We start from the raw sequence: 13,375 nt of genomic DNA on the forward strand, positions 1-13,375 counted from the left end.
GGCGCCAACTCCACCTCTTAGCAACCGCCTCTGCAGCGCCAGCCGGGTTAGCACGCTCCGACGTCCCAGTTGGCTTGTGCACGCGCAAGGCGGTAGAGAGAGTGCGCGTGCGCAGGGGGAAGACTCGCAGGGTCTCCGGAAAGTCAGCCACTGGGTGAACACGTAAGTCCAATTTTCAGTTCAAAAAACTGCACTTTGAAAAATCCGAGTTGGTCCGATAAAAGAGAAACTATAGATGATTCACCTCCCCCGCACCCCCGTATATAGTCTCTGGTAGCACAGATTGGCCTCAAGATCTTGGTAACTGAGGATAACCTTGAACTCAGAACTGAAGCAGAAAGCAGAGAGGATTGCTGATTTGCTCGCCACGGCTTGCTCAGGACTACCTGCTCAGGGGTGGCACCACCCACAATGAGTTGTGTCCTCTGCCGTTAATCATTAATCAAGGAAATGTGCCACAGAATTGCTCACGGGTCCGCCTGATGGAGGCGATTCCTCAAATGAAGTTCTCCTTTGCAGGCCACTCTAATTTGTGTCACGCTAACCAAAGTTAACCAGCATAGTATGTATGAGACTCTCAAATCATGAATAAAATATTATATCTGATTTAAAAAGCAGAACAAAGTCGTTTTTTCTTATTTTCAAGAGGAAAAAATGGACAGAAATGAATGTCATGTGTGTTCCTGCAATTAAAAAACGAATACATACAACAGCATTCTTGCTTTCAAAGAGTTTGTAATCTTGTGATACAGTTGAGAGACGCTCAATTATCATGCGCATTATAATCTGTTTCCTAGTTGAAGGCAGCAATTGTCTCATCGTTCTTTTCTATCACCACTGTAAGCAGGAAACGCAACCCAGGATGGCTAGCCTAGGTACACCTCTGTCCTTGAAGCATTCCTGACAGAATTTTGGGAGGAGTATAGCAGAGTTAGTGGGTTTATTGATGAAACAGAAAGCCGCCGCGCTTTGAAAGCAAGTCAAGTGTGGCAGTTAAGAGAGGAAGACATCCAATACTGCATGTGATTTGGAGGCATTGGAGCCATTTAGTCCACAACTAAAGTTTAGTATTAAAGAAAGTACGGGCTGGTGTGTCTTTCTTTCTATCTTTCTTCCTTTCTTTTTTTGACAGGGTTTCTCTGTAGCTTTGGAACTCGTGCTTGCCTTGAACTCAAGAGATCCGCCTGCCTCCACCTCCCAAGTGCTGGGATTAAAGGCGTGTGCCACCACCGCCCAGCTGGTGTGTTTTTCTTTTCCAGTGAATTCTATCTCTGAAGAGACTGTTTTGAAAGGTGTTAATCTCAGAGTTGGGAGGAAAAAGACTACCTACCCAAATCATCATGGCCAAATTGTTGAAAGCAAACAATTAAAGCAAGCTTTGTGTGTGTGTGTGAGTGTGTGTGTGTGTGTGTACACAGACTGCCTCCTAGTAAGGCAGAGCTTGTGAGGTCAGCGCTGGACGTGAGGAAGACCTGTGGGCCAGCTATGCTAAGCTAAGTATGAGAAGGTCACCCAAAGGAAGTTCTTTACTTCCAACCACTACCATCTGAGGCTCAGTAGTTTACCCTGAGGCAATGCCTGGTTGCAGGGGAACCACAAGCTGAGATTACCCGGCCTTCACCCAAGAACAGACCATTCAAAGGAAATGCCTGGCATCCCAACCGCTGTAAATAGCAACGCCTGGCCGGGCGATGGTGGCGCACGCCTTTAATCCTAGCACTCGGGAGGCAGAGGCAGGCGGATCTCTGTGAGTTCGAGACCAGCCTGGTCTACAGAGCTAGTTCCAGGACAGGCTCCAAAGCCACAGAGAAACCCTGTCTCGAAAAACCAAAAAAAAAAAAAAAAAAAAAAAAAAATAGCAATGCCTGCTAGAATACACTCAATAGGACATCCCTAGACAAAAGTCAGCCAATCAGGGATCTTAAAACCTCAGAAACCACTCAAATCCATCTTTACTACTAGAAAAACCCAATTCTAACTGAGCTCGGGGCTCTCTGGTTATTCCAATACATTGGACATGCAGAGAGACCAAGTTTGCAAACTTGATTCAAATAAAGGCTCTTTGCTTTTTACATATCGGACTCAGTCTCCTTGTTGGTTTTTGCAGGGACTTTGCAGATTTGGGCATAACAGAAGATAGTTTTTATTTTTATTTATTTATTTATTTGGTTGTTTTTTTTTTTTTTTTTTTTTTTTTGGTTTTTCAAGACAGGGTTTCTCTGTGGTTTTGGAGCCTGTCCTGGAACTAGCTCTTGTAGACCAGGCTGGTCTCGAACTCACAGAGATCCACCTGCCTCTGCCTCCCAAGTGCTGGGATTAAAGGCGTGCGCCACCACCGCCCGGCTATTTGGTTTTTTTGAGACAGGGTTTCTCTGTAGCTTTGGAGCCTGGCCTGGAACTAGCTCTTGTAGACCAGGCTGGCCTCGAACTCCCAGAGATCCGCCTGCCTCTGCCTCCCGAGTGCTGGGATTAAAGGCGTGCGCCACCACCGCCCGGCCAGAAGATAGCTTTTATAACTTGGGGGTAGAGGACTTCTAAACAGGAAATTTGGTGGGCAAACTTACTGGCATTACAGGAGCAGAACATAAGCGTAATGAGTTAGTCCTAACAACTTCCCGAAAATAGGCATTTTTGCAAGAAGGGAATAACAAGGTGGTCACAACAACGGGCAGTTACAACAGGCAGTCACAACGACGGGCAGTCACAACAACAGGCAGACACAACAACATAGACACAGACAGTCAAAATAACCTTTTGAAACAAAGTTAGGGTTGTAAGAGAGTTATTATACTTTTTGAAATAAAGGCATGCTTGCCCTTTCCTGGAACAGGTAGTGCTGAACCATTTGCATTTCAGGTTATAGTTGGGGCAATAGCTCAGGCCTTCAGAAACAGGTTTAATCATAATCACGAACGAGCCTAGTCTCTCTTTACTATAAGATGGCTTTGGGGGCTGGAGAGATGGCTCAGTGGTTAAGAGCATTGCCTGCTCTTCCAAAGGTCCTAAGTTCAATTCCCAGCAACCACGTGGTGGCTCACAGCCATCTGTAATGAGGTCTGGTGCCCTCTTCTGGCCTTCAGGTATACACACAGAAAGAATATTGTATACATAATAAATAAATAAATATTAAAAAAAAAAGATGGCTTTGGCTTTGAAACCTAAGATGGAGGCAGACTGGTTTATCAAAGGTACGTTGTGCTGGCTTGCAGGTGGAGAAGGGAGTGCTAGTGGAGATGAGACATGGATCCCAGTGATCCTGACTATTTGGGACGCTCTGTGACCTAGGTTGGACTTAAGGCATAATTCATTAGTCATTAACTATCTCATTCGTAGAGCTCAGAAATGAAAACGCTAGTAGTTCTGGTTAAAGTTGAAACTCCTGGGTGTCAGCTGGAAGATGGATGAGAAGGGGAGACAGACAAGGCCATGGGGGACTTCAGACAGTATAACAACACCTTGCTTGGGAGGAAAACCTACAGGGGAGGTCCTGTAAGGTCAGAGCCTGCAGTCTGCAAACTGGCGGGGTTGTTATGGGGAAGGAAGTGCGTGGGAGGGGTGGAGAGGGAGTGTAGAAAGGTTCCCTTTTTTTTTTTATGTTCAAATTGGCTTTTGCTAGGACTGCAAAGTGATTAGTCAAGAATGTTAGATGATTAAGAAATATCCTGTATTAATAGGGTCTGGGGTGTGTGGCAGAAATATAGGAAAACGAATGATCTTAGATCTATAAAGCTAACTACTGTGGTTTCAAGAAAATTGACACGCTTTAACCAAACGGAGGAACTTTTCAAATGGAATGGCCATGGCTAAAAGAGCCATCAAGGGGCAGATATCAGAACCAGGAGAACAGAGGTGGAAAATCATTTTTCACGTCTCCACTAGTGATCTTATTTCAGTGTCCCCTGTGCCCAGGAGTCTTATATGTAGTCGGTTCTCAATGTGCAATGATAACACAAGAAGCAGAACCAGTAGGCTTGCTCTCCGTGGTTCCAGCTCAGGATCTAAGCAGAGGCTGGCCAGGTTAGCATGTGAATAAAAGAAATAGCAAATGCCAAACTGGGTTTTACGGACCCTCCAAAACCATGACAGTATATCCACATTGGGAGACAGTACACAGAATACAATTCTATTCCATTTTTATTTGTTTGTAATGGTGGGTATCAAATCCTGGGTTTTTTTTTTTTCTTTTGTTTTTTTCAAGACAGGGCTTCTCTGTAGCTTTGGAGCCTGTCTAGGAGACTAGCTCTGTAGACCAGGCTGGCCTTGAACTCACAGAGATCCTCCTGCCTCTGCCTCCCCCAAGTGCTGAAATTAAAGGCGTGCCCCGCACCGCCGGGCTAAATCCTGGGTCTTGCACGTGTTAGTAAGCAATCGCCACTTTACACCAGTGAGCCACATACTCAGTCCTTTAGTATTAGGGTTTTTTCAAAGCAATTTTTATCACAATTTGATGTCACAGTTAATTTGGGTTGCAGTGAAAACATTAGATCGGGGCTAGAGAAGTGGCTCAGCAGTTAAGTGCATTCCTGCAGCGCTCGCTGCTCTTCCAGAGGATCTGGAGTCTCTTCCCAGCCCCTATTATCACGTGGTTCACCACCACCCATACTCCAACCCTCTTCTGACCTTCATGAGCCTGTGCACACACACGCACTAAAAATTAATTTAAAACCCACATTAGATAGACAGTAGGCCGGCGGTGGTGGCGCACGCCTTTAATCCCAGCACTCGGGAGGTAGAGGCAGGAGGATCTCTGGGAGTTCGAGGTCAGCCTGGTCTACAAGAGCTAGTTCCACACGCCTTTAATCCCAGCACTCGGGAGGCAGAGGCAGGCGGATCTCTGGGAGTTCGAGGCCAGCCTGGTCTACAAAAGCTAGTTCCGGGACAGGCACCAAAGCTACAGAGAAATCCTGTCTCGAAAAACCAAAAAAAAAAAAAAAAAAAAAAAAAGATAGTAGGCATACTCTAGAATCAGCCACAACTGAAACTCTCAACATACAAGAAACATATAAATTTATAAATCTGCAAAGAAAATGCTCAAGGTACCATTTCGAGCCTCATTAGAGCACGTTAAGTCCTACATAAAAAGTGTGAAGGCCTATGGGGAATAATTCAGTGGTAGAGTATTCGGCTCAAATTACAAGGTTCTGGATTTGATTTCCAACACTTCCAGAGGGAAAAAGTGGGCGGGTAAAGGGGGGTAGGGAGGGCAGAGGGAAAGAAATTCTTCTGTAGAAAGGAATGTATTTTACTTTATAAAATATGGTTGTGGAGATTTAAAAAACCCAGGTGCATTACGGATATGACGTGGGCAATTGACTCATCTCTGTGCCTCAGGTACTGCAAAATGAGAAGAGTCAGGACTTATCTCCACTTTCACTGCTTTTGAGCTAGCACTTTAGCCCCTTTGTCAGTTCTAAACGCACTCGGCTCCGTTCCAGCTTCCGTGTATTTATTTATTTTTTTTTGTATTTCCGTTTGTGCTTTGTAAGGGTATTTCGTCCCTTAGCAAAACCAAGTCTTTAAACAGACAACAAAATTGGCTTTCACAGACCAAGACCGACAGACCGTGACAGCACGGCGCCGCGCCTCGGCCGCCTCGCAGCACTGCATGTTGGGAGTTGTAGTCCCACACCCCTCACGCCCCTCACGGCCCTCACGCCCTTCCGCGCCTCTGGAGTTTGAAAGCCCCAGGAGGGGCCGGTGGGCGGGCTGCGGAGGGCGGAGCTCCCTTAGCCCCGCCCCCCGCTCTCGCGCGGTTCGCGGCTGAGTCGCGCGCCAGGCCGGAGGGGGGGGTGTGGCCTCGGCCCTGGGGTGGCGGCAGTTGAGGCCGCGGCGCCTGCGGGCGGTGCTGCGGCTCCGGCCTGCGCGAAGTGGTTCCGCCCTGAGCGGGCGGCGGTGCGCGGGGCGGGGCCTGGCGGGAGGGTGGCGGCCCGCGGGGCGGGGGCGGGGCCGGCCTCTGGCTCCTTCTTCCTCCGCATGTGGCTGGCGGCCGCACAGCAGTTGGCTTCACGCTCTCCTCGCCCGCCGCGTCTCCTCAAGGCTCCTCTGGCCTGACCGGAGCCATGTCGATCTCAGAGAGCAACTCAGCCGCCGCCTCCCTGCCCAACGGCGACTGCGGCCGCCCCAGGGCGCCTCCCGGAGGGAACCGGGTGACGGTGGTGCTGGGCGCGCAGTGGGGCGATGAGGGCAAAGGGAAGGTGGTGGATTTGCTGGCGCAGGATGCCGACATCGTCTGCCGCTGCCAGGTGAGAGGATCCGGGCCCTGGCGGGAGACGCCCGGGCGCGGTGAGGTGTCACCTTGAGCTGCGCCCCTTGGCCCGGGAGCTGCGGGGGAGCCCCTGCCCTGGAGTCTCGGGTGGAGCTCCGGGTGACTCTGGAGGAACCTGGAGGATGTGCGACGCTTGAGCAGCATTTTGGGGTCTGGGGACCGGACGGGCGGTTCGTTGGGGGCGGAGTGGAGGGGGCTGCAGCCCGAGGCCTGCTCCCGACTCCCGCTGGGACCCGGTGAGGACCCGGCGAGGCCCACCCACCGGGGCGGCCGAGGGAGGGTCCTTTCCCTCAAATTCCCAGAAGCCGAGACTCACCACTGCCCCACCTGCAGACCCCGGCACGCAGAACCGCTCCTCCTTCGGTCCACTTTGTTGACATCAGATTCCGCAGCGGAGCTTTGGGACTGTTTTGGGTCCTCTTCTCTCCCCTCCCCCTTTGTATCCCTTAAATTTTAAGGGAGATCTTTTTTTACTTGTTGGACCCTAAAGAAGGAATCCATGAGTGTGAGCAAGTAGATACAGATTTCAAATTGGATATTTAGAAATATTTACAATGTTCCGGTAACATAAAAAGTTGACTTTCGGGAAATCGAGTGCTTCCTACCCGGAGACACGTGGTTTTCAATGTTAGCTTTTTTTGTTGTTGTTCTTTTCTCCTATTTGTTTTGCTTTGAAGCAGCCTAGAGGCGAGGCCTTTGTAAAGGCTCTCAGAAAACTATCTCCCGGCTTCAGAGTTCAAAATAGATGAGCATTCCCGTGTTCAAAAGAAGATGTGGTGTTTGCAGTTGACGGCGGCATGTTTAGGTTGTAAGAATATCTCTTTTTCCTGAACGTGCATGGTTTTGTGTCTTGATACGCAGTTGGTCTAGGTTAGGCGAGGGACCTGGGGGAAAGCTTTCTGCTAAAATTGAATCCCATGCAGAAGCAGGTGTGTAAAATGCTAGACGCTGTGGCTTGGGCTATCTTCCTTTTTATTGAGTGCAGAAACATACCCTGTCTGTTTCTTAGCCGAGCTAACCATGGCATTAACTATGGCGTTCCCACCCATTCTTCCTTTTCACCTGTTTCTGTTCCTGCACCTTGTCTGGCAGCATGCATATTTAATGGTGCTTTGAAAGGGGTTGGCGTGGTATTCTGACTCACGTTGCCATAGGAAGTGCTCCAAAGGAAAGCCTTTACCATTTCGTGTTTAAAATCAGGTCTTGTACGCTGGATTGAAGACTTAGGAAAGTGCCTAAACTCTTGATAGTTAGAAGGGTGGGTTTGAGGCCTACTTGGCTTTTTACTTGGAAATAGATCAGACAGGTCCAGCCGTATTGTAGATTCCAAGGTTGTAGCCATTGTAGTATTTATCCAAAAGGTTCTCAGTATAATGTACCTTTAAAAAGTTATAGGATCAGTTTGTAGAATGAAGGTGTTATTATGTTACCAAGAAAGTGTTCTTATGGAGGTCATGTATCAGGCTGATCTAATGCCTTTGGAATGCCCAGAGATATGATTGGGGAGTTACCTGAGGCTAGTGGAGAAATAAGTGATCAGTCAAACTTCCACACTTATAAACTTACTACTTACATGATCCTTACATTTTTTGTTTTTGTTTTTCGAGACAGGGTTTCTCTGGTTTTGGAGCCTGTCCTGGAACTAGCTCTTCTAGACCAGGCTGGCCTCGAACTCACAAAGATCCGCCTGTCTCTGCCTCCCGAGTGCTGGGATTAAAGGCGTGCGCCACCACCGCCCGGCTTGGGTTTTGTTTTTTGTTTTCAAGACAGGGTTTCTCTGTGTAGCCCTGCATTGTAGACCAGAGTGACTTAAAACTCGGGAGATCCACCTCACCTACCTCTGCCTTACAAGTGCCCGGTGCCACTGGGACCCTCTAGCATTTCTCTTTTGTGGTTCATCTTGGTAACTGTAGCTTATTTGACTAGCACTAGTAACACAGTGTCTACTTAATGACATTAGTTCTAGGTTGTAATCTGAAGACAGTGGAATATATAGAGAATGGAGACAGCCAATTGTAGGAAAGGAATTTTGAGCCTGGACCAATTTGAGTTTATTTGACAAGTGGAGTGTTAGCCATCAAGAAGAAAATTGTCATTTATAGGTGAATGGTGGGGTTGGAGAACATTATATTAATAACTCAGATTTAGAAAAACAAATATGGCTTATATTCTCATCCAAAGAATCCTAAAAAATTCTTGAAAATAGAACTATATGGGAAGAGAAAGGGGATTGGGTCAGAGAGGCTGACGAATATGAGCAAAGTACATGAGACACCTGTGTGAAAGTGTTTATGAGATCTACCATTTTGTTCAGCTGCTAATCAAGTATACATTCAAAGAGGTTTATATTAATAAAATGTATCCCTTGTTATTGTTACACAGCATTTCTCCAGAGTGTTGTTTTTTTTTTGTTGTTGTTTTTTTTTTTTTTTTTGGTTTTTTTTGGGGGGGAGGTTTCAAGACAGGGTTTCTCTGTGGTTTTGGAGCCTGTCCTGGAACTAGCTCTTGTAGACCAGGCTGGTCTCGAACTCACAGATCCGCCTGCCTCTGCCTCCCGAGTGCTGGGATTAAAGGCGTGCGCCACCACTGCCCGGCTCTCCAGAGTGTTTTGTATATGTATATATAAATGTATTTCAAATAGAATCACAAAATAATTCTTTCACATATAAAATGTAGCTTGAAATCTAGTTTTAAAGGGGAAAGGGGGATGAGTGATATTTCCTAACTACTATACTTTTTAGTAATAATAATAAGATACATTTTGGGAGAAAGTAGGTGGGAAGCTAAATGACATTTTGTCATTGGAGCACTTAAGGCCTGTCTTCCAATTCAGGATCATAGATAGTTATTTATAAATGTGTAGGCACTCTAGACTCATAAATACATGTATAGGACTTGAATCAAGGGATGATCATCACTGCCTGTTGTTAGTTTTAAATCAATTTTTTAATGGAAAGGAGAGTAAGTAGAGGACCAGCTGCAGACTGATGATTCATCCAGGAAACACCTATTTTGTATCTACAGGACAACACTGAGCTCTGCAGTGGAAATGCCAGACTGTCTGAGCCTGTGCCCACAAGAAACTCCTAGTCTAGGAAACCACTGCTGTGTAAACGGATTTGTTACCAGGGCAGGGCCGAGGAAGGTTAGGTAGCTTGTGGAAACAGGATATAGCACAGAAGTAGCTTGTTAGTAAACCTATTACTGTTCTCCCGATAAGTAGTATATTTGCTTCCTTTATTTTGTTGAGTAGAAACTACAGAGAGACCGGACTGAAGGTGTTTGTACCAGCCTTATTTAGTGGTCTTAGAGAAAGCAAGCGTGGTGATCTTGGTTACCTTGTCAGCAATGATTTGCCTAGGTAAAACTAGATGCTGGAATTTGGTGCTTAGAGTCCACACTTCTTAACTAAGACCTTTCAAGGCAGTGCTGTTTCCTGCTTTCATTGTGAGATGTTTCGTAATGGAAATTTAAGGTAGGAAACAAAACCCGAGACTGCTGAGACTGTCATCATTTTCACATTTGTGTGTCTGAAACTGAAAATGACCACAGTGGTGAATATCTTCAACTCTCCAAAGACTGCCCAAGCACTTGGATGTTTTTGTTAAAAAATAATACAGATAGATACCTTTATGTATTTTTTTTAATCTAGCATATCTGGTTATGTTGAATAGTTTAATCAGTGTTCTACTAGTAACTTAATAGTCAGCTTTGGAATTGAAATTAGTGATTAAAAGGGTGCTTATTGTTGCAGGTTGACAGGTGTGTTAGATTTGGTGAAAAAGTTCATCGGGAAAAGTGAAGTTTCAGCACCGAGAAAGTATCTGATAGTAACCTTTGACTCAAACTACCAGGTTCTTAAGTTTGAACATTAGACAAGGGCATGGGTCTGAGGCCCTGTGACTTTTTAATCTATAGTGGGAACCCCATTCATTCCTTCTTTCATTTGGAGCCCTGTTGATCATAATAGTGTCCACGAATTCAAGCCATGAAGACGAAGAGAGCCAGACTGTTTCCCTTGGGACTCTGAAAAGAGAGCCTCTAGGACTTGTACATGAAATTGTTTCCTTGGCACTTGGGCTTTTGCTGTTGTAAAAGAAAATGCCATTATTTTATGTTCATAACACCCCCAAGGGGTTGCCTTCATCTCCATCACAGCAGGAACTCAAAGGTTTAAAAAGAGGGGAGTAACTTGAGGGAATAGAAAGGTCTAATACATTAAGAATAGAGTCATTTGCGGGTTTGATTTCATTCCCTTTTAGTCTAGTGTGTCCTGTCCCGGTTCTCTTCCCCATCTCCTCTTCCCTCTCTTTCCCTCCATCACATCCCCCCCCCTTGCCTTTTAAACTTCCCCAGAACCTTTATAACTTCCAAATTAGACACTTAAATATATCAACAATATTTGGTCTGAACTTATTGTGTAAAATTGAACTTGGTAGGTTCTGGTTTTTAGAGAATAGAAAAAAAAAATCCAAAACATTTGTCTTCTGAGTTCTTTAAGATCCAGTTAGGGAGAAAGCGTATTCATGGAAAGTCTGAGAACAAGATGACTAAGTATTGTTATTGCATCCCTATATCCTGCAGTGCCATGCTTTAAAAGTATTGTCCTGGACACCATAGAGATGTTATTAAAATTCAGCATTTAATCTTATATTTTTATTGCTAGAGCAAGATGTGAACATTGAGAGCTTGTTTCCTGTTTCTTTGTTACAGACAATGGAAAGAAACTGTAATAAGCAAAGTCAGGATTTGTCTGGTGGAGGAGGAGAGTGGCCAGGGCTGCTTCTGGGATCTATCTCAGCAGCATTTCATGGGTTCTAGCACTTTAAATCCTGGCTTTCTGATGCTGATTGGCTCAGGTTGGATTACTGTTTGGATCAGTGCTGTGGCCAGGGGCATGTTTACTTCAATTTGTAAAGTAAGGGGAAAGAAGGGGAGTTGAACGTACTCTTAATGCTGACCTGAAATTAATTTCATATGGTGTCATAGGAGACTGCTCATTCCTTACCTGGACACTGAATAATATAACCTATATTAATTACAACACTGCTTGGCCAATGGCTTAGGCATATTCCTGGCTAGCTCTTATATCTTAAATTAACCCATTTCTGTTAATCTGTGTATCACCATGAGGCTGTGGCTTAATTGTAAGGCCCATTCTGGTGTCTTTCTCCTTCAGCAGCTACATGGTGTCTCTTTGACTCCGCCTACCTATCTCTGTTCTGATTTCCTGCCTGACTTTACTCTGCTAACTATTGGCTGAAATAGCTTCTTTATTAATCAATAGTAATAAGACATATTCTTAGCAGATAGAGGGGAATCCCAAATCAGTATGGGAATACAAGACAGAAGAAAACACCAGAAAATTTGGGATTGTTCTTGTTCATAAAATATTTTTCAACAGTCTACTGTACTATAGACTCTTCTTTTCAGGAACAAATGTTTTTTGAAGTCAAATTATTATTTCAGTTCTAGGGAAAAAAACAGTGAAAATTACCTATGTATTTTTGTAAAGGCAAAAAATGATTCATTGGAAACTTTGCTTTTTTTTACTTTGAAAACATGGAGTTTTTTTTCTGAGGTTTTTTGTTTTTGTTTTGTTATAATGTTTAGTTTTTGCACAGCTCTGTGATGTGATATCCAAATTATTAAGAAGCTTAACTTAAATATTCTTGCTTATTTTTTGAGTCAGTTTCACTCTGTGGCTCAGGCTGGCCTGGGATTTAATGATCCTCTTGGCTCGGTCTCCTGAATGCTGAGGTTGTAGGCTTTTGTCATCATGCTTGCCTAAGATTTTAGAGTTGTTATTTTATTAACATAAGTGCTTTGTCTGCATGTATGATTGTATATCACTTGCGTTTCTGTTTGATGCCTGTGGAGGTTAGAAGGGGTCATTGGACCCCTTAGAGCTGGAGTTATAGATGGGTGTGAGCAGCTGCGTGAGTACTGAGACTCGAACCTAGGTCCTCTGCAAGAACAAATACTCTTAGCTGCTGAGCCATCTGTCCAGCTGCCTTAGTTACTTTATTGCTGTGATAAAACACCATGACTAAGGCAACTTGTAAGAAAAAGCATTTAATTTGGTTTATGGTTTTAGAGTCCATTACTTTTCAATTTAGCCTCAGGAAAATTCTTAGTACAAGGGAAAAAGCAGCCATATTCTTTGCCGAAGTTTCATTTCACAAGAATGTTCTCTAGCTCAGTTGCTGTTGTTTGCCCCTGGAACCTGTTGAGCTGGGCCTCCACACAGTCTGTGGCTCTCAACAGGATTCTACTAGGACGGCCCATTGAGCTCTGCTCACAGCATCCAACTGTTTTCCTAGGCCAAAGTTGCAAAGTCTTCCCACTTTCTTCCAAAAGCACATGGTCTGTCACAGCAACAGTCCACTCACTGGTACCAGTTTCTGTCCTTGTTACTTTTCTATTGCTGCAATCATGCCATGACCAAAACATAAGTTTTATCTTGTGGTTTCAGAGAGTTAAGAGTCCATGATGGCAGAGTGGAGGACCAGCTGAGAGCTCACATTGATCCTCAACCATGAAGCAGAGAATAATAGGAGTCATACTCTATTATTAACCTCTAAGTTTGCTAAGTTTGCTTCAGTGGCATACCCCCCCCCCCCCCCCCGCAACAAGACCACACCTCCCAATCCTTCCCAAACAGTTCTACTAACTGGGTACTGTTAGGAATATTTCTTAACACGAGCTCCCTGCCCATGCAAAAATCCCAATCAAGCCAAATCAAAACAAGCCAATTTAAGAAATATCCAGGTTTAATGGGAGATCTGCGTTCTCGGGTGATCCCGAGGGGGAACCGGGAAGCCATGTGAACGTGACCCCTGGGAGGAAGAAAGGGAGACCACATGTTCTTCTTTGGGATTTGGAGTCCAGACCAGGCCTGGGGGCTGGGATAGATGGAAGGGGCAGGGGCCTACGCTCCCAACTTGACATTCCAGACTCTGGATATAGGGGTGACAGAAAATTGGAATGGTAATTATGACAAACATTTAGGATCTCTTTGGGAAAAAAGGGCGTAGACTCAAATCTGGCTACTTCCTGCGGGCGAGGGGAAGGGGAGAGCCAGGTGTCAGTTTAGCGAGAGGTGTGGCT

At 45.2% G+C, this 13,375-nt stretch overlaps 1 protein-coding gene across 1 annotated transcript in view; it reads left to right on the forward strand.

Annotated features, from left to right (window-relative positions):
- The first annotated feature begins 5,925 nt into the window (after window positions 1-5,925).
- Window positions 5,926-13,375, forward strand: part of Adss2 (adenylosuccinate synthase 2) — a 32,360-nt gene continuing 24,910 nt past the window's right edge. The window contains exon 1 of the mRNA XM_057770658.1: window positions 5,926-6,242. Within this exon, the coding sequence (XP_057626641.1) occupies window positions 6,060-6,242 (183 nt within the window). The 5' untranslated portion in view covers window positions 5,926-6,059. The remainder of the gene's footprint in view (window positions 6,243-13,375) is intronic.

This window comes from Chionomys nivalis, chromosome 5, assembly GCF_950005125.1.
Source record: "Chionomys nivalis chromosome 5, mChiNiv1.1, whole genome shotgun sequence".
NCBI classification, from domain to species: Eukaryota; Metazoa; Chordata; class Mammalia; order Rodentia; family Cricetidae; genus Chionomys; species Chionomys nivalis.